This window comes from Peromyscus eremicus, chromosome 3, assembly GCF_949786415.1.
Source record: "Peromyscus eremicus chromosome 3, PerEre_H2_v1, whole genome shotgun sequence".
Lineage (NCBI taxonomy): Eukaryota > Metazoa > Chordata > Mammalia > Rodentia > Cricetidae > Peromyscus > Peromyscus eremicus.
Window position 1 is genome coordinate 139,170,665 of NC_081418.1, and position 25,104 is coordinate 139,195,768.

The following is a 25,104-nucleotide window of genomic DNA, read 5'->3' on the forward strand; positions in this document are numbered from 1 at the left end:
CCAATAACTGCATCTAAACAATGCTAGACACAGAAAACTGTGAATATGTGGATGTCTGGGTTCTGTGGCTCACTGCTGTTGCCTTGTATGACAGAAGCACATGTACTGTTAATACCAGCCAGGAAACAGTAAAACAACTATTATTTCCTTCAACTAGTGGTAAATTCCAGTGACTATGAGATGGCTTGAACAGCTGTCACCTGTAAGTGACAGCAGTGCCACTCAGAGGCTACAGTCTAGTGAAGACTACTGCTATTCTCATTTTCATCTCCATAATTCAACAAGGGATGAACTAGGCCTTACAGATTTACAGAGCCTAGTGAGACACATTTTGGACAAGCTTGTAATGCTGCCTCCTTTGGCCCATTTTGCATATGAAGAAATCCTGCAATAAGAGCTACAAAATTTGTCAAGGTATTGGATTACAAATAGGAGAATCTAATTTTCTTGGTATGTGATTTAGAAGCCAGTTTGTATATGAATATTATACCAGCTAGGGTCACAGTGTCAATCAAATTCCTTTTTGAGTTAATCTTCTAGTGTCACAATTTCCTCTGAGAACATTCCAACCTTGAAAAAAACCAAAAAGTTAAACCACTCAAAATGGTTTCAGGAAGTTCCTCAAACTGACCAGATTTCCTAGGTCCCCTCCTCTTCAAGAATGTATATGCAGTAAGTGACTTCTCAGAGTCACTCTCAGACAAGCCCAGCTGCCTGGAAGAAGCAGAGAAGCCAGAAATCTGTTCATTATATTCAAGGGTTCCAGCTTTTATGAGGGGTCATTCATGCTGGAGTGGATTTTGGTGATATAGCATCTCTGTGATTTTGGTGATATAGCATCTCTGTGTCAGTTCTGATCTTAGACAAAACTCCTCACTCCTCACCCATATTTCTAGAAATAATCCCAATAAAACTATAAGTTCATCAAGTTGGAGTTTGATGGTATCTGTACTTTGGTCTGTCATTCCCTCCCTATCTTAGGTGAGTACATGTGTGTCTTGAGTCTCCCCAGAAAAGTCTGTCACGCAACAACCATACATAGTTTAATAGTATAAAGTTATCTGTTTTTCTGTAGAAAAGTAGGTTTCTGCATGAAGAACTTAATTGGATACAATACAATAGAGAAACCTCACAATCACAATCCTGAGATGCTGCCTTCCTTATGCATATGGTTTGAACATTCATGTGTTTGACACACTGTGCTGTTCTTGAGAATACAAAAGTAAGTTACACATAGGACTTTTCTATTAGTTTATTGGAAACAAAATGGACTGCAAAGCAAAAGGGCTAAATGAAGTAGGACAAGAACCACTGAGAAAAGTATTTTCCTGAATGAGATATGCTTGTATTTATCTAATAATAAAAATACAGACTCTAAACAGGCATAGTCATTGCCAGATATGGTGGCCCACACCTTTAATCCCAGCACTAGGGAGGCAGAGGCAGGCAGACCTCTGTGAGTTTGAGGCCAGCCTGGTCTACATAGTGAGTGCTAGGACAGCCAGAGCTACACAGTAAGATCCTGTCTCAAAAAAACAAAAACGAAAACCAAGCCACAACAGCAGCAACAACAACAACAAAAACAAACATAACAGGCACAGTCTCTATAAAAGGTAAACTTAAAATTTTTTATTACACTTAATTATTTATTTGTGTGTATGTGTACCACCATTGGACAATTTGTGGGAGTTTTCTCCTTCCGCCATGTGGGTCCAGGTTGAACTCAAATCATCAGGCTTAGTCCATATATCAATAAAGTAAGAAGAAAGAAATGACTGAAGACATGCTTTGACCTCTTATTTCGTCCTTTTTAGGACTCATCAGTACAGTATAGCATATAACCAAAAAATTAAATTATTTTGTCCTTAAAACTCAACTGTGTGCAAACAATTGCAAAATTAGGCACCTAATGCTTTTTAAAATGTTCAGTAATTAACTGTCTTATTTTTTATTAGCTTCATTTCAAACTAGGCTGGTTTTAAGTGAAGCTAATAAAGAATAAAGTTCAAATGACATACTCATGCATGAAAGTCTCAAAAAAAGTTGAATTAAGAGAGTAAAATGGCCTTTGCTTGGATCATGCTCTTAGTCCACTGTAATTAAAATAGGAGTGCTGAGGAGTAACATGTAAAAACATTTTCACAATGTGTTAATCACAGAGTATACAGTATTGGTTTCAATACTGGCTAGATATCACTTCGTGTTGGTTATTGAACTTTGCAAAAGAATATTGACCATGAGTACAAAAATACTTAGAGTCCACAGATCAACTACCACTTTTCTTGTGATTATTGAATCATTTCAATGGGTTTAGTCACCTTGTATTTTTAGGTCCCCTGCATTCAAAGCAAGGACCAAAGAAACAACTTTCATATCTGGTCGTAAAAGTGGAGCTAACTAATACAGATATGACTATAATTTAGGTTCTTGCTCAAACACTGATTTAGTTTAGAATCATCCATGCTCTCCCAAGAACCCTCGTGTAGAATCCTCTAAGTGAGTTTTCATCTTTGCTGTCAACACACATTATCACTGGATTTTGATGATGATTTTAGTAGATCAGGAATGGAGTAGCAACTGTAGATAACAGGTCACACAGCATCTGTTTCTCAGGCATGCTATGGCACATTCCCTACCCTGCATTTAAAAATCATTGGCCCTTGTAAAGGATAGTTGAGGCTTGCTACAAATCCACTTCCTGTATGTGTAGCCCCTGCTGCTGCTGATCCCATTGTCACTCAGGTAGACACATTCTCCTTGTCCTCGGATAGGAACCCTAAAACAACAAACAAACAAAATTTCAGCACAGGCTGACACTGAATCAATCCAGCAGTATAATCTTGCCCATCTCCATTGCTTATTTGTAGTAAGAATCAGAGAAAGGCAGAGTCCATGAGGAATCACCTGCATTGTTAGACCTAGCATCCTTTACGTGCTTGGAGTTCAGTTTGAGCACCACATCTTTGTCATTCCTCCATATTGACCTTATAAAGTATGTAAAAGGCATTGGCCTGGTGCTTGATGTCATGTTCAAATGAACTGCTGCCATGGGTGGCCTCACAAGGGTGATTTTTTTCAATTCTGTCTTCAAGTATTTTTGCACATGTATGAAAGTGGGAAAAATCCAATTCTTAGTAAATTTCTGAAAGGTATTTAAGGATGGACATGACTGGCTCTGTGTTTTACTGTTCCAGTGAAATGGCTCCATTCAAAATGGCTAGCTATGCTCACATCCAGGAGCTGTCTGGGGTGCTTTTTGATGATGAGACTTTAGAGGAGGCTCCCAATGCCCCTGGAGTCTCTGCTTCTGTGACAGGTGCAGCTGTGTAAACAGCTGTCTGACAAGTCCTACCCCAGCTGTTTTGCAGTGGTTTTCTGGGGTTTCAGAGCCCTCACTGCCCATCCTAGATTCTATCTACATCTCACAAGGGTGTCTATCATCAATGAAAAGTTTTCAATTAGTGATGAGCAGACAACATCTACCCCAGATGCCATTATCATGTTAAAGATCTTGAGTGAAATCACACTAAGTGAATGCTTTGAAAATAATGGTCAATAAATGGGAACACACAGAAGAATTTAAATTGGCAGGGATGTGGGATTTCCTGGGGATTATCTATTACATGTAAGCACATGGCCTACCTCTGAGGCATACCTCCAACTTGAGGTTTATTTTTCTACCTTTGTGGTACAGTTGGCTTCACATGACTCAGTCTTTCCTCTCTTATAGTCATAACTCACATATACAATACATGAATGCAATAGAGGAAAAGTGCTTTACAAACATACAAGTTGTTATATTCAGTGTTGTTTGTCCACCTCCAAGAGTGCTCTGGTGACTCTCTGTACAGGTCCATCCAGTGGTCAGAATCCCCCTTGTATCTCTTCAGGAAATTCTGTCATAAAACACAGAAAGCAAATACGTGTGTCTCTCAGCTTCAGATGACCTTTGAGTCTCTGCCTTACAGCTTCCTTTATGGAAAGCAATATATACAACAGAGGGTCACTGACTTTGGAGCCATACATGCCCTCAGTTCTCAGTGGATGTAATTTATGTCCATAATCAAGTACACTGATGACTCCCATCCCATTGTGGCTGGAAAAGCCCCTTGTTAAGCCTGTTCTTGCAGTTATTAACAGTAGTCACCTTCAGTATGCAACACCTGCCAGCTTGGATGAAGACTTACATGACCATCAGGTGTCTCAGTAGACTGTATGTCTGACGTTACATGTTGACTGTGAACACTACATGAACAATGTCTCTGGAATGTCTCAGGGTTCCAGTCAGAAGCAACAACATCAGCAAATGGTACACACTGTTCCCATGTCCCCCAGTGCCTAGGGTAGGATCCTGCCTCATGTTTCAGCCTTAAGCTCCCCATTTCAAGGAATTACACACTCAGTATAACAAACAACAAACCAGGTCCTGATACTTTCTTACCAGCTCCTCCAGGCTGTCAAATCGAGCTAGATGGGCCTTTTGTGCCATGCAGGAAGTCTGGCTAAATGTCCAGTTTCTCATGTCTTTGGAAAAATAAAAACATTTACTTCCAAATCCAACCCAGTCTCTTGGGCAGGTGGCATAGCAAGGTCCACGGGTCTCATTGACTGGTCTCACTGAAATGCAGATAGTGCCATGAAATATAATAAAGAAACATTTCCATGTCTGGGCCCTCAGTGAGGTGTGTTCTTGGACTGTACTTTCATAAGTGATCATTAGAAGACCCCTCCTAGTATGAGGATCACCAATACAGAGCCTTCCAGTGGGATTACGAGGAACAGCTTTCTTTTTCCTTCTTTGTATTTTATGTTTTGAGACGGAATCCTGTTTGGCCTGGATCTCATGTGGACTGCACTTATCCAGAGCTTGTAGTAATCTTCCTGGCTGTGCCTCCTGAGTGTAAGGACTAAAGACATCATACCCTGTGAGGAAATCATTTCTAGGCCATCAGCCCCTTAGGATTGTTCCTGATTCCTGGAATTCTATAGCTTCCTTTCCCATAATCCTCCTTCAAATCCAGCTTTTCTCTTGACAAAAGAAAGTAAACTCCTTACTTGCTTGGATTTTACTGTAGAGAAATGCCAGTTTGCAAAACATGACATGGTCAAAATAGATCTTGTATACCAAAACTTAGATCAAGACCTTCTTAGAATTCTACCACAACCATTAAGCTTATATATAAACATATGCTGGCTCTTGTTAGAGCCAGTTAGGATGGCTGTCATGAAGAAACATGACAACAGATGTTAGAACCATATGCAGAAATAAGGACGTTTATTTCCTGCTGGTGGGAGTACAAACTGATACAGCCAATATGCAAGTTCCTGAAAGAAATTAAAAATAGACCTACTGTGTGACTTAGCTATGCCACTCCTCGATATATATGAAGAGAACACATCCTACCATGGAGAATTTTGCACATCCATGTTTATTGATGCCCTATTTACATTAGAAGGAAGTGGACCTAACCTAGATGCCCATCTATTGAAGAATTCATATAATATGGAACACAACAAAACTGAATAATATTTCAGCCTTAAAGAAAAATGAAATTTTTGTAGGAAAATAGGTGGACTGGGAAAGTATGATATTAAGTGAGGTCACCCAAACTTCGAAAGAAAGAGACCCATGTACTCTGTCACATGCAGTCCCAGCCTGTGATGTACAGTGTAAACAGATTTGAGTGTGGGCATGGTGTAACACTTTAGAAAGGAGAACAAGGAAGAGTGATATAAGGTGATGAGGAAGGACAGGATGCAGCAAAGGGCACATAAGTTGTGAAAAAGGGTTGTAAAGAGAATTGTTTTTCTAGATTAAACCCTGCCATAGTTCATTTAACTGACATGTAAAGTCTAAAACCACAACTGAATCTCCACAGCTTCTGAGTGGCTAGCCTAACTGTATGGAAGTTAGGTGAGATACCTGAGTGTGGGACTCGGCAAGTGTTGGAGTGGCTGTGTTAATGGAGCTGTGTGATGTGTTCATCTGAGTCTATTATAATTAAATGATTATGTATGTATGTGTATATATATACATATATTTATGAGTGTATACACACACGAATACACACACACACACACACACACACACACACACATGAATGTGTGTGTGTGTGTGTAAGAAGCTCTTAATGTCACAAGATTTCAGAGGACAGTTTAGAAGAATAATAGACATTTTATAACTTTACTTTTTTTTTTAACTTTGACAGGTAAGAATGAATGCGCTGCTCTTTCAAAGGTCTAGTGAGTTTCAGGAAACATGACTTGATAAGAAATATTAAATACCAGAAATGACTCCCCCCCAATAGTGAAGGGTTTTTTTTTATAGCTGTTCTAAGTTCTCATACCCAATACCATGAAGCTTCAGTGAAAAGGACAAATGCAACAGGCAGTGAGAGTCACTTCTTTTACCTGACTCTTTTCAGAGCTATGTAATAGATTAGGTTACACTGACTCAGACTTGTCGGTAAATGTTTGTCCTGTTTAGATGTGTGTATTATTCATTGATGTGGTTAAAGTGATTTGATAGAACAATATCATGAAACATTTCTCCAGCTATGGCAGCAAAGTTGTTCTAGTTTTTAATCACATTATTCAGAATAATCTACAGCTAAAAGCTTAGGAATCACATATTTCTGGAAGTTTCTATTTAATGTTTTCAGACCATGGTTGAAGACATTAACTGAAACCATAAGTCATGTGGAGGGTGACGTTACTGTACCGTCCCTAACCATATTCTCACTTCCCTTTAGCTACAGCAGCCTCCTTGTGAGTCTCTGTTCCAGTTTTCCTCTCCTTGCTCTCTACCTTGAATAGATCCCCCAGGTGGACATGTGTCTAAACCTTTGGAAATATTGGATATTTACATTATGACTCATAACAGTGGAAAAATTACAGTTATGAAGTAGCAATGAAAATAATTTTATGATTGCAAGTTACTACAACATGAGAAAATGTATTAAAGGTTCACAGTACTAGGAAGTGGTTAAAAAACCACTGCTCTAGACGTTACTAGATGTTATCTTCCCAGGGATGCTGAGCCTGGCCTCCTGTGCACACCACAGCCTGTGCTGTTCCTTCACTGGATCTTCCTGCTAGACCCCAAGTTCCCAGAGAACAGGAATTTCCAGTGAGTTTTCTCCCCAGCCCTTCCCACAGCGCCTGGCTCACAGTGGTCAGTTAGTCTAAGTGACGATGAGGATGTGGACAGAATGCTGCAGAATCTGGAGATGAGTCACTCACCTGACAGTGTAACAGTCAGTGCAATTACAGCTGCAGTGAGGACAGCGATCACTGCATAGCAGCCGTAGAGCTTTGCAGGGGACTCAGGGGAGACGATCCTGGGACAATGTACTTGGAGCTTTTTACCTGAAAATATAAATATGAGAGTATCAATCTCAGGAAACTTTTAGGGAAAAAGATAAATTTACCTCAGAATCATCTGTAGATTTGGCTTGTACTCCCTTGTTGCAAATGCCCTCCATGGAAGGTCTTGGTTCATAAATGATATCCTTGGCTTACAGAAGACTGGAGGAAATGGAAAAATAATTTTTCTTGTGGAGTCTTCCAGTTAATGAACTAAGAACCAACGAAGGAGCAAGAAACTGAAAGAGTGAAAGTCAAGTTGAAAAAAACATGAACAATACAAACTACCCATAGATTTAGTTCCATAAGAATAGACCTGGGTAGGACTTATTGGACCATAATAATAAGAAAAAGAGAAACAAAATCAATGTGCCAGGTGTGGTGGCACAGGACTGTGGTTCTAACACATGAGAGGGTGAGGCATTAGAGTCAGGAGTTCAAGGACTGTCTTTACTAAATAGTGAGTTTAAGGCTAAGAGGGGCTACATTTGACTCTGTTCTATCTACCTATCTGTCTTCCTGTCATCTATCTATCTATCTATCTATCTATCTATCTATCTATCTATCTATCTATCATCTTCTATCATCTGTTTTCCTAATCATAAAGAACTAACTAAATGAAATTCTATGCATTAATGAATAAGAAAATAATAAGGAGCATTTCAGTAAAATCAGCAAGGTGTGTGCACAAAGTCAGTGTAAATCCTCAGTAAGAACTCTCAGTATATTAGGAATTGAAAAAACTTTCTCAACCTGACAAGATGTACCTATGATAAAGTAAAACAAAATTATAACTACAGCCAGCATGAAAGTTTTCTTCTGGTTACCCAGAGCAAGGCCAGGATGTCTGCTCACCATTTTAGTGTGACTCTGGGGGTCTTAACCACGACAGTAGGGCAAGAATAAGAAATAAGAGTCAAGTCTCATTGAGATAAAAGTGTTGATATTCAGACAACATGGTTATATTTACATAAAAATTTCAAAGGAGTCTACTAAAAGGCTCTAAAAATAGTGAATGACTTTACAATGCTGCAGGAAAATATGTCAATGCACAAAATAATTTTCATTTTCATACACAAGCAGTTGTCAAATGCAAATAAATGTGTAAGAATAACAATATTCACAGCATTGCCAAACACACAATTATACACCTGATGAAACATGTTCACAATCAGTTTCAGGAAGAGCAACAAGTTCTCTTAACCTTTGAATAATTTCTCCACTCCCTACTGTTGGGTCTTTAAAGCTCTCAATACATCATAGGTGCAGTTTCTTTTGAGAGAGATGGAGAGATACAGAGAAAGAGACAAGCTAGAGAGAGAAAGAGAAAGAAAAAGACAGAGAGAGACAAAGACACACACGCACGCACACACACACACACACACACACATACAGAGAGAGAGAGAGAGAGAGAGAGAGAGAGAGAGAGAGAGAGAGAGAGAGAGAGAGAGAGAGACCAACAGAGAGAGACAGAAGGAGACACAAACAGCCAGAAAGACAGATAGACACACAAACACACACACACAGAGGGAAAGGGGGAGGGACCCTGCCAGTCCATTGTATATCTTTTTATTTCTTTTTAGGGACCAAAGCAGAGTGTTAATTGTACTAAATACAATATATTTTACCTACTTGGGGTGTAGGTAAAGCTTTCGGTATTGTAACCAAGAAATCTTGAGACAAGCTCTCATTCACAAAGATTTTTTTTCTTCAAATAGATTTAAGATCTAGGCTTTATGTCTGAATCTGTGATCCATTTTGAGTCAGTTATTATACACAGGATGAGGTAAGTCTTATCATGAAAACCCACTGTCTAAGCATCATATACAGAAGAGTTTTCATCCTTTCTTTACCTAAAAATTGTCCACCTTCCCTGGTCTACAGTACATATGCACACACATAAACACACATTGGGTTTTAAAAAGAAAATGATCCAAAATATGGAATAAAATGATACATAGTGAATACATGCATTAATATGCTTAATATTACTAAACTTTGGGGAAAATAGTTGAAATACAGTTCAACATTTTGTTAAAATGAGAGTCATTTACCTCATGCCCTGGATCTAAGTGTCTGTGTTTACATTAAAAAAAACTTCCTGTGTTTCCAGCAGCTTTAGAAATTAATCCATGTATTTTGGAACAACTCAAATATTCCTGAACTTGTGACTAAGTAAATCAACATTACTCAGCACTGGGGAAAACGTTTGAAAAAGAAAACTGGACCTCATGCTTGCATCTGTCCATTTTTTATGCTGGTTAAACATTCCTCAACCTGCTGTCCCCAGAAGTCCCTAAAGTAGGACTTGCTGGCCAGTTTAAGTATCCCTTAAAACATTTTGTAGCCAACACAGTTTCCCTTGAGTCAGCAAGATGGCTCTGTGGGTGTAGGTGTTTGCAGTTCAATCCTGGTGACCCGAGTTCAATCCCTGAAACATGCACAAATGTGAAAGGAGAGAACCAACTACACATAGCTGTCCTCTGACCTCTAAATGGCTCATATGTGAACCCCCCTCTCCACCTACACGACCACCATCACCACCAAAATCCCAAACAACAACTCCCGGAGTCCAGCTCCAGTGGGCTTTAAAGACCCTGAAGATGGAGATGTGGCATTGGTAAAATGAAGGAAATGGCCACCAGCTTATTCAGGAAATGGCCCCCAAATAGCCCCAGCGTCTCTGAATTTATTTTATTTCAGTCATAAAGCCTACAGTTTCCGTTTTATTTCCTTAAAGATGTTCCACAAAACTAGATAATAACTCTCTGAAGTCTTTTTTATTTGTTTCTCATATCCTTTATTTTCCTCAGGCAGATATTTAACCTTATAGCCTCATAATTAAGCACCTACTACAAGGTTTTTATCTTAACCTATACTGACAATATCTTTATTCTTGTCCTGTACAACCATGGCCAAAATAAGACAATTTATTATGTTGGCACAAGAGCTGGTTAACTCTTAGCCAAACCTCTATTTTCTAACTACTTGGGGTTTGGGCATCTACATGGATGAGTTCCTTGTTCCTGGATGAATATCTTCATGTTCATATGTATTTATTAACTTCCCTGATCCATTCCTGCAAGGGTTATTTTCTGAGTCGGTGCACTCTATGTGCTTTTCTGAGAATAATTATGTGCCTCAAGAAACTGCAACTGCATGATTTCTATTCTTTTTTTTTTTTTTTTTTTTTGGTTTTTCGAGACAGGGTTTCTCTGTGTAGCTTTGCACCTTTTCCTGGAACTCACTTGGTAGCCCAAGCTGGCCTCGAACTCACAGAGATCCGCCTGGCTCTCCCTCCCGAGTGCTGGGATTAAAGGCATGCGTCACCACCGCCCAGCTTTCTTTTAAGTTTTTAATTGCTTTAATAATCATTTCAATCCATCATATATTTTAATAAATCCACCTTAAAATTATTAAGAGATTTCTATTATGCCATTACTGCACCCATTACAGAAAAAGTGAAAGAAAAAGCTACCAAGAGTACACAGAGTGTTATACTAGAGGAAAAGGATCACCCCTCAACTAATTCCAGGAAAGACAGTTGAGGCTGCAGATTCTGTCACACTGGTCCACGCCAAGCATACAGGAGCTTCTCCTTGGGTGCTGCCCACAAGGAGGGCCATCCACAAAGCACTCACATGCTGCTCCCTGGAACAAAGCCATGGTTTCCACCATCTCCTTTAAAACATTTTTTTTTTTTAAATGTAGCTTTTAAATGACTTGGGTTGCAGAGTGAAGATTGATGTTTACGGCTGGGTGGTGGTGGCGCATGTCTTTAATCCCATGACTTGGGAGGCAGAGCCACGTGGATCTTTGTGAGTTTGAGGCAAGCCTGGGCTACAGAGTGAGTTCCAGGAAAGGCGCAAAGCTATACAGAGAAACCCTGTCTTGAAAAACAAAAACAAAAACAAAAAACAACAACAAAATTGATGTTTACCTGGTGGATGAGGACTAAAAAAAAAAAAAAACAAATTAGAAGGACAAAACCTCCAATAATAATAAAAAATTATATATATAAATATATAAAATTCCCAAAACAACCAGAAGAGACATAACTAGTAATAGACTTTAAAAGACAGGAAGTGATCTCTTCTGGTGATGTTATTTGTAAATGGGCATGTGAAATGGCAGGTATTTTTCATGTAAAGTGTTTATATCTAAATTTACATCTGTGTTGCTCCAAATACATCTAATATGAGCCTGAATCTGAAAGCCATTATATGGCAAAGGAGTAACATAGACCCATTTGTAATTAGAATGGCATGCCACATATAACCTTGATGTTTTCTATCTGGGTTCCCATATAGAGTAATGCCTCTTCCAAAACATAATTCTGTCTACTAATCCTTTATCTATATATTCCTGGGTAAACAAGGCCAAAGACACATTATTTTGGAAAGAGAATTTACATGATGTGCAGTATGTACTTGTTGAACTAATGCAGTAGTAGAGGCTACCACAGAACCTACAAGAGATACTAAAGCAGTAATGCCAAGAATTAGAACAGCAATAAAACATTTGGATTGTAAAAGAGCAGAAGATAATTGATCCAAAGCATACATTACAGGATCAGTATGCCACAGCTGAGTAAGAGTCAGTAAAAACATTAGGAGGAAGTAAAACATTAGGAGGCTGATGAATGACAGCAAAAGAAACTGGGCCCCAAGAACTATTAGTCATAACACAATTCCTACAAGTCATATGAAAAAAGGAAGACTGAGTAGTAACTGAGGAATCATCCTAATGTCCTTCAGCTAATATAGCAAAGGGAGCAACAACACAAGCTTCAAGACCGGAGATAACTGGGGCTGCCTGGAGGGGCCTAGTAAAAAAAAAATTGTAATTAATAGCAGCAAATAACTTATTAAGATGTTTTTGTGGCATATATTTATGAAATGATGTAGTAGCAAAAATAGGGATAATCCATCCTCCTGAAGAACAATTATGTATATGGTGAAGTGCATCTGAACCATATTTGGACCAAGTAAAGTGTTGTCTAGTAATATTTAAATAAAATTTATAATTATAATCAGGACTTGAAACAGACCAATCCACTACAAAATCACTAAGGTCATGAAATAAATAAGTAACTCCTTTTGTAGGAAATATGCAAGACTGAGGGAGCCCATTTTCAGGTTCCTCGTGACTTTACCCAGCAGGTCCACATAGAGGATGATTAGGACCATGGGCCTGAGTGCAGGTGTCTGAGATGGTCTGCACTTGGCTGTGCTGGGGGAGGTCTTTTGTTCCACATCTTGGCGTCTCTATAAATACCCTGGGACAGAGACAGTCAGGGCCCTCTTGAGGCTATCCTTTATTTTCTATCTGTTTATCTCCGCAATATAAATCCTTCTATCTAATATTTTCTGCTGATCACACTCAAGAAAACTCTGGGGAGCTGTGGGGTTGGTGGGTAAATGCCCCACACAAGATAACCAAGACGGAAAACTATTTTCAGGATTTGACACACAGCTGTTGAATTCACTTTGGTGAGTCTCCAATACATTTACTACTGCAGGGATCCAGCTCCATGGTATTCAAGTGTGTAAGAGCAGAAAAAGCAAGGATGACGTAGTCTGGGTACAGAGGAAAGGAGTGTCTCCAGAAGGGTACCGGGGACTTGGGTGGGGTCTGGGTCCATAGATTGATTGTGATGGAGATTTCATGATGATATATGCTCTAAAAATTATTGGAAATGAACAGTAAATGAATAAATTGTACTGAATGTAAATTACATTTTTAAAATGTCCAGCTGGCTGGGCAGTGGTGGCACATGCCTTTAATCCCAGCACTTGGGAGTCAGAGGCAGGAGGATCTCTGTGAGTTCAAGGCCAGCCTGTTCTACAAAGAGAGTTCCAGGACAGCCAGGGCTACACAGAGAAACCCTGTCTCTAGAACCCCTCCCCCCAAAAAAACCCACACTCCAACTGACTTTAACCACCACATTTTGTTCATTTTTAGAAAACTCCAAGATAACAGGGAGTCTCACTTTACACTAAGGAAAAGGCTGAGGGAGGACTGGATGCTTAAGCTGAGGAGGACAGGAGACAGAAAGGGGTCAAGCAGATTTAGAAGCAGAGGTCCCAATGGTGAGTCGTTCCAATTCTTCTTGAAACAGGATTCTTTCCAGTCCAGAGTTTAGAAGTGACTGAGTTCGTTTCTTTTCTCCTATGTGAGCTCCCTGCCTTTATGCTGTGCCTGAAGATGTAACTGACATTAAATATGTCTGCTGAATAGCTTAAATGGTTTCTTAGATTTTCATGACAGAAATACATTGTATCAATTCCTCAGGTTTAGCCCATAACTTAAATAATTTGGGGGTCTTTTAAGCAGGGAGTGTTAAAGTAGTGTTTGAGGCCATTGAAGATTCCAATGCTTGGTTGAGTCCTATTTCCTTCTGTCAAAAAGAAGGGAATCTGTTTGTTGTCCTGGGTAGACATGACACACCATTGTGTCCTATCATAAGAGTTAGTCATGCTGGGCCTGTCACTCCTCTGGCCAAGAGACCACCCCTCAGGAAGGCTGATCCACCTAAAGCCATTCTAGAGAGGTGGCAGGAGAAAGGATTTTACTGAGATAATGTGCTTTTGCTTCCCTGAAACTCCACTCTGGTCACCCGTGGAGCTGCAGTCAAGCAGTCTGTGAAGCTCGTTTCCTTTTCTGAGATCTAAATCAGAAGATCTTAGCTTCTCCGTGTTCTGATTCTCTATCTCTTTAGGATGCTGGCCAAAGTCAGACTCCTTCACTCTTTCTCTGAACCTAACTGCCTCTCCCGTGGGGCTGCTTGCTAAATGTGGGGCTCCCCAAAGTTTCTGGGACAGCATATACAGTGTCCTTTGGAGTTTGGCTCCATAGAAACTTCTCATCTCTCTTTCTTTCCAGTTGTACATTAAACAAAGATGTCCTTTGATTTCAGTGCATCAAGATTTCCACAATGTCTTTCTTTTTCAATAAGGTAATATCCAACTTTTCCTTTAAATAGTCCCCCCATAACCCACTTGGGTGTTTTGCTTCTGAAAGTTATTTACTTATATATGTGACTTTTATTGTTTGCTTTCCTTGTTTTTCTTTTTTGAAATTAATCCCTAAATGTTTATTATAGAAAATATCACACATATCCAAATAACAACAACAACAAAAACCCAAACAATATGATAAATTCTCTGTCTGGGCTAACGTGTCTCACAGAAATATGGGGTGTGTATGTGCTTCTGTGTGGAGAACGAAAATGGTTTCAGTTACGGGACTACTTGACTAAGTTGAAAAACATCTACGTTCTTCATGACCTTGATAATTTTTTTGTAATTATGAACAATTTTCCAGGAAGCCCATATTCTTTCACCAAAACAAACAAGCAAGCAAATAGAAATTAAAGAAAGGGAAAAAGGAATAAAATAAAAGAATGAAACAGACAGTTTCTAAATACAGAAGATAATTTAATAGAAACCCTGCAAGATTATTCATTTCCATAATTTTCCACAAACCAGAAATGCCTGAGGATTTGCTGGAGTGGGGGTTTAGTCTCCCATTACATCTTACCTCCCTACCTTTCCTTTGAATCACCGTGGATCTGCAAACTACAGGCCCCAGTCCCACAGGGAACGTCCTTAGCTGTGCACATTGAAAGATGTGCTGTTAGAGTTTCCTTCACTCTGGGACATAAGAAGCATGTTTTACAGCAACCTCTTGTACTTCACCAGAGTGCAAACTACCAGATAGAGAGTGGGCTAGCAAGCTACTCACGCATGCGCGCGCGCGCACACACACACACACACACACACACACACACACCCCAAAAGAATCAAACAAAACCTAAAAAAATATGCTTTAGGCTCATGAAATGGATTCTTTGTTCAATTCTCTTGCCCAGAAATACTTGAGTGTTATAAACTTTGCCAGAGTAACTAACATAACAGAAGCCTCCAAGTACCTCTACTTCTACCGAGACCCGCCATGACAGGCTAACAGGAAAAAGGTTCAGCTCGTCTGTGAGATCCTGGTGAAGCTCCTCTCTGCCCTTTCAGTTTGATTCATATTGCATGAAATACATACCTGTTTCTTCCTCCTGAAAGAGGTCTGTGGTAATGGACACTGTCTCTGGCGTGCATGTGGAATCCTTTGTAGCCGCTGCCCCAGGCATCTCTGAGCTGAATCTCAGCTACAGGAAGACTAAAATTGAAACTAGAGAGGAAGAATTATGGTTTTCAATCTTGGGCAGTTCCAAATAAGTCTGTTGGTAACTCCACTCTGTTCATCAGGTGGCTTGTTAAGTTTCACCTCTCTAGCAGAATATTGGCTCACACCACACAATGAGACAAAGAATGAAGTGTACTGTAAACAAAATAATCAGAACAGCACAATGTATCATTCAACAAGGCATGGTGCTTTTAGTTTTAGGAAGTGTTTGTTTATTTATTTGTGTTGGAAACAGGCTCTCACTGTGTAGCTGTGGCTGGTCTCAGACTCACTTGATAAGTGAATCTCAGAAGGATACAGCACGCATGTCACAGTGTATCAGAGCATAATAAAGAAATATGAGGAGACCGTCTGTGGGGGCTAGTCCTCCTTCTTTGCCTCCATTCCCTGGGGACTCTGCAGATCCTCATAGGACTCATTCTTTCTTCCTCAAAAAACAAAACAGAGGAGGAAGATGGGGGAGGACTCCTCATCCTATGGAACAGATTAAAAAGGAGGACTTGCCCAGGCACTGGGACCTTGGTTGGCTTGTTTGTGGGCAGTGCAGATACAGACATGCTAGAACAAGGAACTGACAGGCTGACTCTGTCCCAGGACCTGTCCATGTACCCTGTACTCTGAGGGGGACCCAGAGAGGTGTATGTACAACTCCCAAATAACGCATTATCAGGCATTTCTCCTGGCCTAGCCTGTATCTGATTCTGTAAAACTTTACCCACCAGCCCAGCCAGCCTACTGCCAGAGTATAACCCAACAGAGACTCTCCAAGATATCAGCCAAGTTAGGGTCATCAGACTCCACCAACCAGATGGACTGCACAGCAGGGTATGATCGCGTGATGTTTCAGTGAATGTGGACAGCGTCTCCAGGCAACTAACCCTGTGAGGGGAGTTACAGTCCATGAGCTGCTCTTGCCCTACCTCATTTCTAATAACTATGCCAATACCCCAAGAAGTTAAGGGAAATAGACATAAAGCCAAGAGATGAGCAGTACCAATTATTAAGAGTAAGTTTCCAGGTTATGTTGACTATAGGATGAATGTAAAATCCTGGTATGCCCCCAGAGGGGTTAGAACAGTAGGAAATACCAGCTCTGGCTGGTGAGTTGATCATGAGAATCCAGACACTACCAGATGTAAATATTAATCACAAGAGACAAAACTGTCTCTCAGCCTGTGTGACACTGTAGCTGCATGTACCACCCACTGTGCACACTGTTCTACCTATAGGTGTGCCTAGTTAGAAAAGTTCCTGTAGCTTGTCAAACTCTTACACTTCTGATGATAGAGATATAGTTCAAAAGGGTAACCGCTGTCCACGGGTGCAGGAGAGCAGAAGGGGAAGAGACAGAGAACAAGCTGGTAATAATTGTAACCAGTTTTAGAAACTTAAATAAAACAAAATGGGTTGTTAAACAGTTCATGCAAGCCATTGAAACTGTATAAATAAAGACAGATCAAACTATTCAGGGCCACTTGCTTGAATGAAAACTGGCAGTCACAGTCTCTTCTTGATGCTGACTCCACACCTCCATCCCAGGTCTCTGAACCCTCCTGGAGCAAGGTCCCCAGCACTAGTGGTTGGGGTGAGATACAGACTTAAGCACTTTAAGCTGTTGTCTCAGCCTGGGCCTGGGCCTGGCTGCCACCGTCCTTGTCCCTGTGGCTGCAGCTGCTTCATTGCCAACTCCACTCAGCTTTAATGGTGTCAGGTTGAAGCGATTAAAGATTTGCTAAATCTTGACTGACTTCAGGGTAAAACTGAGGTCAACCTAACCCTCAGCAACACACAGTACTTAAAATGAACTTTTGCTAACCTGTGTTCTGTTTCTGTAACCACAAGGAGTTTTGCTCCCAGATCAAACAGAGAAACTGTGGTAACACAACTGTGCCCTATTCTTATTAAAAGTTAATATTCTGACTTGCTTGCCAACAGCCTCCTCAGGTACGCCAAAAAAACACTGAATTTGTCGTTTTTGCCTTTATAAACCCCCATTGCTCACTTAGCCTAGGTCCACTGAAAAAAGAAGCTGTTATAATCAAGGTTGAGAGCAGCAGTCTATGGGTAAAACATAGATATTTAGAAAGTAGTCTGACAGCATGACTATTTACCAAAACAACAATAGTGGGTTCCTCCTTAGGGTCTGTGACCTCCATAGTCATGGGTTAAAACCTGTTTATAACACCAGGCATGAATTCTCTTCTGTGGAGTAGGAGGACTCAAATTCAATTGGAAACTAGTTGTTTACCCCCATAACGTTCATACCAGTATTGTACTGAAAGACCCTAACCCTTCAGGCTTATACCCCCCAAACCCCAGGAGAATAAGGAACTAAAAAGAAAGCTAGTTCCAAGGGCAACCTGACTCAGCCATTATTCAACCACCCCTGCAACAATGTAACAATGTAAAGAGATTTCTGTTAAGAGATGTCCTCAACTGTGACTGGGATAGTTGCAAGTGTTCCAGGAAGGACCACTGTGACCTTTGTGTAAACTCCACTCCCGCCCTGAGGTTTTGGGAAAAATGTGCACACTGACGTAACTGTACCCCCTCTGTGATCACTCTGTGACCAGACCATGATCTTATGAAATTAACCTCTAGACATAAATTGATCGAAACAAAATTGTATGGGAATTATAATCTTATGGCTTTTGTGGGTTTTTTCTTTAAAAGTACCTATGTGACTGTAGTGCGATGCGACTCTTGCTCTTTGGAGCTGAGTTAGCCTGACTGTACAGCCACATCAATAAACACCTCTTGCTGTTGCATCAATTGAATTGGAGTCTGGGTTCTTGGGGAGCCCCCTCGAGAAGGTAGTACCCTGGGTCTGGGGTCTATCAGTACCAGTGGTCATCTTGTGGGGTTGACTGGTGTTTTAGGGCAAAACCATTGATGGCTTCTCCTTCAGCAATATGCACAGTGCCTTCCAGCATTATGAAAGCTTATCAGCAGCTTGGAGATTTCCTGGTCAATTCAAGACTATTTTATTTTATTTTTTTGGTTTTTTGAGACAGGATTTCTCTGTGTAGCTTTGCACCTTTCCTGGATCTCACTCTGCAGACAGGCTGGCCTTGAACTCACAGAGATCCACCTGTTTCTGCCTCCCGAGTGCTGGGATTAAAGGCGTGTGCCACCACCGCCCAGCTTCAAGACCATTTTTTTTTAATGTCCTAAAACTATGTGTTATCTTCAGCAATAGAGTCCTGCCTTATAGTAATGGTGAACAACCAATCAAGAACAACGGCAATAGCCTGTGTAGTTTGGGGACCTCTGGGTTTTTCCATACAAGTATCTTATAGGATATCCCATATCTGGACCTGAGATATTGGTTTAATAACCCATGTCTTCTGGGAGCAGCATTGCCACCCATGCAGGATTCCTCAGTTCAAACTATTTTAAAAGAAACATCAGTTTTAAATTAGCTTGTAAGTTATTGAGTTTCCATAAGGCTTTCTCATACATTCTTAGTTTTGGTTAACCCATTCTCTACATCTTCTCTCTCCTAACGTCTCACCCCCATCATTGCTTGAAACCAACATATTTTTTAGTTCAATTATTTTATTTTTCATTCCAGGATTTCTGTTTGGTTCCATTTATAGTTTCTACGTCTTCATTGGTATAATTTATCCATTCATTGCTTTCCTACAGTTGTTTTTCTGTGGTGTCCATGAACATCTTTATGACACGTTTTAAACATTCTTTGTCCAGGAACTGGAGAGATGGCTCAGCATGTCAATCACCTGCTGTGTAAGCAGTAAGATCAGACTTCAGATCCTCAGTGCCATTGTAAGTACCTGGGAGGAATGGTAGCCCATCTACAATCCCAGAGTGTGGGAGGTGGAGACATGGGACCACTGGAACAAGCTAGATAACTAGACTAATGGAATCAGTGAGCTCTGGGTTCATAAGAGATCCTGCCTCAGTCAATAAAGTAGAGCATGATCAAAGAGAACACTTGATATCAAAATCTTGTCTCCACATTCACACACACACTGTATACATATCCAAAAAAGAAATTAAATTATGTCCTAAGCAGCTTATAAATCTGTGATGCTTTAGTTTAAGAAGTATTTCTTTCCTTTCTTTGGCTGTACAATCTTTTGCTGTTTCTTTGTATCAGCATAAATTGATCTTTTTCTGTGAATTGGGCATCTGAAAAACCAGTCACCTCTCTTAGTCTTGCATGGGCTCTTCATCTGAAGAAAACTTTCATCAGATTGACCTTATTGTGTTTTTCAAACCTCTCTCTCTCTCTCTCTCTCTTTCTCTGTACTGTCTGTCCGTGAACTCTGTCTCAAACATACTGCTTTCCTCTATTATCTGTGGGCTCCAAACTGGGCACATGCCCTTTGGCAATCCAAATACGGCAAGACAGAAATAGTTCTCAGGTATCCCCAAGCAAACAAACCAGAAAATCTCACTCCTGCCCATTGTTTCATTGAAAAGAAGGAGCCTCTCTGTGGTGACCCTGACCAGCAGGTCATTCTTCAGTGACAGGTCCTGAGAAGGAGGGTTCACAGGATCAGAGATAAAGAAAATAGAACAGGTGAGCTTGGGAGGTCTTACAGAAGCTGTGTCTTATGCCAAGTGAGCTTATTAAGAAATACAGCATCTCATACACTGTTGTCAGGGAGGAAATGGGACAGAGTCAGAAGAAAGCTGTCGTGCAATAGGACTAAGTCTGAAGCTAATCAAACAGAGATGAGCAAAGGGAATGTGGAGAATCTAAAAAGCATTACAGACCAAACACGCAGTGGCCTTGGGGATGAGTAACTCCAGTCTTGTATTGAGAGAAGCCCCATTTTCAGAAACTGAAACTTAAACTCCTTTGAGACCTGGCCCCAGCTCCAGACTGGCCTTGCCACATTCAACCCTGGGCCAGTACTAGGTTCCCTTTTCCTTTCATCAGCTCTGAGAAAACCTTGGATAGGTCTGGCTCTCAACAGTGTGGGAGGTTTCCTCCTAGATCTTCTGCAGGATGAAGCATGAGAGAGCTGCACCAGTTGCCTATCCCCTTCCCTGTAATTATCTCTTTGGTTTTAAAAAGGGCTGGGGCTGCAACTTCCCAGCTAGTCTCCAAACCTTCCACAGGGGTGCTCTCCTCTCTATGGCAGTTCCTAAAGCAATGCCTCTGGAAGGAGGGCTTGTAGCTTCCTGGTGAGCCATTCTGCTCATGTTATCATTCCTTTGAATTTTTAGCCAGAAGCATATGATTTTTCTCCATAATTACTATTTTCTGACCCATATTTTTATCTTCTTGTATAAAATTATTTTATTATGACATTCATTTTCAAATTTAAGAGTGCTATTGTTTATATTTTACTCTATTTGTTTTGCATCCTAGCTCCCATTATTAACCTGGAATGGTTTGAGATTAACATAGGCTTCTAATTAAAAACTTGTCTTTATTTCTTCTTGATACGCTCAGTATTACTTTCTCTATTTCCACACTCTAAAACCCAAGATTACTTAGAATCACTCACCATTTGATTTACTTCTATTAATATCACATTATTTATATGTAGCATCACATTGTTATCACTCTCACACATTCTCTGTCTGTCTCTCTTCCTGATCCATACTTCCATATATAATGGAATAATATGCACCAATAAGAGAGGATGGGATGATGTCTAACTAGCTAAAATCAGACTGGAGTTTATATTATTTTCTTGGATTTGGAAAGTTTTTTTTTTTTAAAGCACAATGCAAAACTAGAAATCATAAGGAAATCTATGTATTCAAAATATGAAGGAGTTTAGAAATCTCCCAAGATTTACTTTCTATAGGGAGTGTGAGGAGCTATGAGGCATAGAACCCAGGGGAAACCAGATTACTCACATGCTGAGAGGTGCTGGAGCTGGAAATGAGCATGTGAGAATTATCCTGCCACTTTCTATATCTTTGTATAACTGGAAAGAATGAAGGTCGAGTGTTTTGTGTGGACCCAAAATCCAAAGGCCACAGTTTAGTGCTTAAGCCTTCTAATCCTATGTATCTTTCTCCTCCATTGTTAATGAGAAAGGCTTCCTGGTATTTTAGATGTGTGAATCTGAGCAAAACGCAATGGTTAAATTCAATGGAAAATTTTAAATAGTATAATTTGCATTCAGTAAAGTTAATTCATTTGGAATAAATTTTAATGAATTTGAAACATCAAATCATGCATTATTCATCAAGATATATAGGGGCTGGAGAGTTGGCTCAACCATTAAGAACATTTGTTGCTCTTGCAGAGGACTGGGTTTGATTCCCAACACCGATATAGTGGCTCGTGTATGCATTCCTAACTCCAATTCCAGGGATCCAACACACTTTTCAGAACCCTCCCAACACTAGGCATGCATGTAATACACACATACACATACATACGGACAAAACACTCATGCACATAAAATAAATCTAAAACAATAATTTACAAAAAATATAGACCCCCCCCATACCTATTGAGGTCCTTCAGGTGGCAGCCCTTTAGATCTCTTCAGGGTCCAGAAAAGACACTACAGCAAGCAGGGGAAACCTAACATATCTGAGGGCAAAAAAATGAATCAGCTTACATACATCTGCTCCTTAGCATGTCTGTTTGTTGTTCTGTCCTAATTCTAATTCTCTTACTCTAATTGTCTATAATTTCTTAGCTCTGATTCTGTGTTCCTATTCTAATCCTAATTCCTTCTAGCTTCTTCTTCATGTAGCCTAAGTCATCTTCTCCAGGAGGCTTGAAGCAATAGAAAAAATTACCAGAGTTCCCTCTCATTGGTCAAAAGCACATTCTTAGGGTAAGCGATAAGTGCAGAGCCATTGACCATGACAACACAAGGTTCCAGGTTTCAGGACTAAGACTGTGACCAGACTGGGGTGGGAAGGCACAGTGAGCAGTGACAAATTTGAGACATAGGTCTATTGTTAGCAGACTTGACAAGTGAAGAGTTGGCATGTTTTTCTTAGGGTGCTTTGTGTAGGTAGTGAACTTGGTTAGACACCGGCAACTCTGACGTTGTGCGTAACTGCGAAGTTTTAAACGTATCATCTATTTACAAAGGCCTTTGGTGTAGTTTGAACCTGCTCTGAGGTAAAAATGAGCTAATTGTGTGCAGTTTGTGTTAGACTGAGGAGAGATTGTTATTTTCTTCAGTTAGTCTGAGTAAAAGGAACAAAGCAGGCTTTAAGTGTCTACTGTCCATGTGGGACAATAGATCTGGCTATGAAGCATCTCCTAGTATATTTCTACATATTAAAATTGTACAGCTAATGAAAAATCATCCCCTTGACTGTCCACAGACATATGTGTGCTGGTAAGATTGAGATGCAGTCAAGAGATTACATAGACACATTTCATGAAAATGAATGATAATGCAGAAATATCACTGTTACTGCACAATAAATTACAGATGGAAACAACAGTGTTCAGAGTCAGTGGCCTGCAAGCCTTCTCGAAAGGGTATCCCATCTGAGAATCATTCTTATGGTGGGTTGACATCTGAATTATCAATTGCTATAAGCTGTATTTGCATCCTGGCCCGCAATAGCTCGTGGCAATGTCTTCTGACACCTACCCCACTCTGACTTCCTATTCTATGTTGCAGAGACTCTGTACCTCTGTCCCCAGCCCTTACACACTTACTTTTCCAGAATGCCTCAAAATGGATCCCTGAAGCAGAGACTTCACATTTTCCTTCTTTCATGTCGTCACAGTATTACATTCTGCTGTTCAGACAGTGCAGTGTCTATCAATAGTGAGTCAGACACACCGCTGGCTAGATCTAAGAGACTGTCCACAGCACCACCTGCACAGGAGCAGTGCTCTGAATTCTGAAGTACACAAGCACCATGTAATCAAATATTACACAAAGAAGTTAAGAAAAGCTGGCAGGAAACTTGAGAAGTGAGAGGAGGAAGCAAGTCGTGGCATTTGGGGTTTCTTTTCAAATAAGCAGGGAGGAGACAGTTTCCTGTGGCTCACTGTCTTTAAGCTTGCTTAAGCATGCTGATAAGTTTAGTCTAGGGACTTTTGAATCAGAAGCTTTGGGACATTTGGCCTGGTAAAATGGTATGAGAAATAGGCAAGTGGAAGCTTGTGGTCCAACTTGTTTCTTCTGTTGAGAGGTTTGTTTACATTGTCATCAGCTTAGGGACATTTGAATGATTGCAAATGTTGCATTTTTTTTTTTTTTTTTTTACAGTGATCCTCAAAGCAGCTACAAATATACACGTAAAAGTTTCTTTTTCAGAAAGAGTGGTGGGGCCTGGTCTACAAAGTGAGTTCCAGGAAAGGCGCAAAGTTACACAGAGAAACCCTGTCTCAAAAAACAAAAACAAAAAAAAAGTTTCTCGTTCTTTTTTCTTGAACCTTAAATGCAGGCTTTCCTTTCCGTATGGGGATATGTGGGCAGGATGGGCGCACATCACCATATTGTGCAGTTCCTGCACAAACTGCTTCATAGTGGTTGCACAATTTTGCCTTTCTGAAAGAAAGGCATTAGATTCACATCAACATCTAATTCATCAACCTCCTGTTATCTAGAAAGTGATTTTTCTCTTGAATCTAAGATGATTTTTGCCCAAGACAAGTTCACAAACATTCCCTACACTTTTTAAGGAATTAAATGAATTTACAATATTAAGCTTTGTGCTTGGGTCTACAGTCTTTCTCATGTCTTGTTCTTAGCAGACAGCCACAGGGTTGTTTCAGCAGCACATACTGGAGCGATGCCATCCTTTCCCTGTCTAAAAACCATACATCTCTGTTAAATATCTGTTGACCACATGTGTTTGATTTAACTTCTGGAGTCTTATTTATTTATTTATTTTTGTATTGTTTTAGTGTCTACTCTTTTACTAGCACCAGGCTGTCTTTATTTCTGTTCCCATAAGTTATAAGATTAGCCAGAATGATCTCTGAATTCGACCCTTTTCAGAATCATTTTTGACTATTCTAGTTTTTTTAATTTTCATATAATTTGATGCTATGATTTCTTTTCTGAAGGCAGTTACCATCCAGGAAGTGAAACTGTTGCAAATACAAACTTGCTCAGGAATTGTTGACATATGGACAATAGTGAGTGTTCCAGTTCATTATATGTTTAGAACTGCCTTGGTTTGTGGTGGTATTGTGTTTTCCAAGATATTGTGCACCCTAATAAACTTTATCTGGGGTCAGAGACAGAACAGCCACAATATTAAACATGAGGATAGGCAGTGGTAGCACACGCCTTTAATCCTAGCATTCCAGAGGCAGAAATCCATCTGGGATCCATCTGAGTTCAAGGCCACACTGGAAACAGCCAAGCATGGTGACTCATGCCTTTAATCCCAGGGAGTGATGGCAGAAAGCAGAAAGGTATATAAGGCATGAGGACCAGAAACTAGAAGCTTTTAGCTGGTTAAGCTTTCAGGCTTTCGAGAAGCAGTTCAGCTGAGATTCATTCTGGATGAGGACTCAGAGGCTTCGAGTATGAGAAAACAAGACCAGCTGAGGAATTGGTGAGGTGAGGTCGGCTATGGCTTGTTCTGTTTCTCTGATCATTCAGTGTTCACCCC

At 40.2% G+C, this 25,104-nt stretch overlaps 1 protein-coding gene across 1 annotated transcript; it reads right to left on the bottom strand.

The window, feature by feature from the left end:
• Window positions 1-1,272: 1,272 nt before the first annotated feature.
• On the bottom strand, window positions 1,273-23,361 carry LOC131907449 (C-type lectin domain family 2 member H-like). Its single transcript, XM_059258680.1, has 7 exons — window positions 23,189-23,361; window positions 22,008-22,093; window positions 15,421-15,549; window positions 7,243-7,368; window positions 4,442-4,617; window positions 3,790-3,896; window positions 1,273-2,776 (listed from the first exon to the last, which is right to left on the bottom strand). Exons 3-7 carry the CDS (start codon window positions 15,506-15,508, stop codon window positions 2,644-2,646), a joined length of 630 nt encoding a protein of 209 aa, XP_059114663.1. The 5' UTR covers window positions 15,509-15,549; window positions 22,008-22,093; window positions 23,189-23,361; the 3' UTR covers window positions 1,273-2,643.
• Window positions 23,362-25,104: the final 1,743 nt, after the last annotated feature.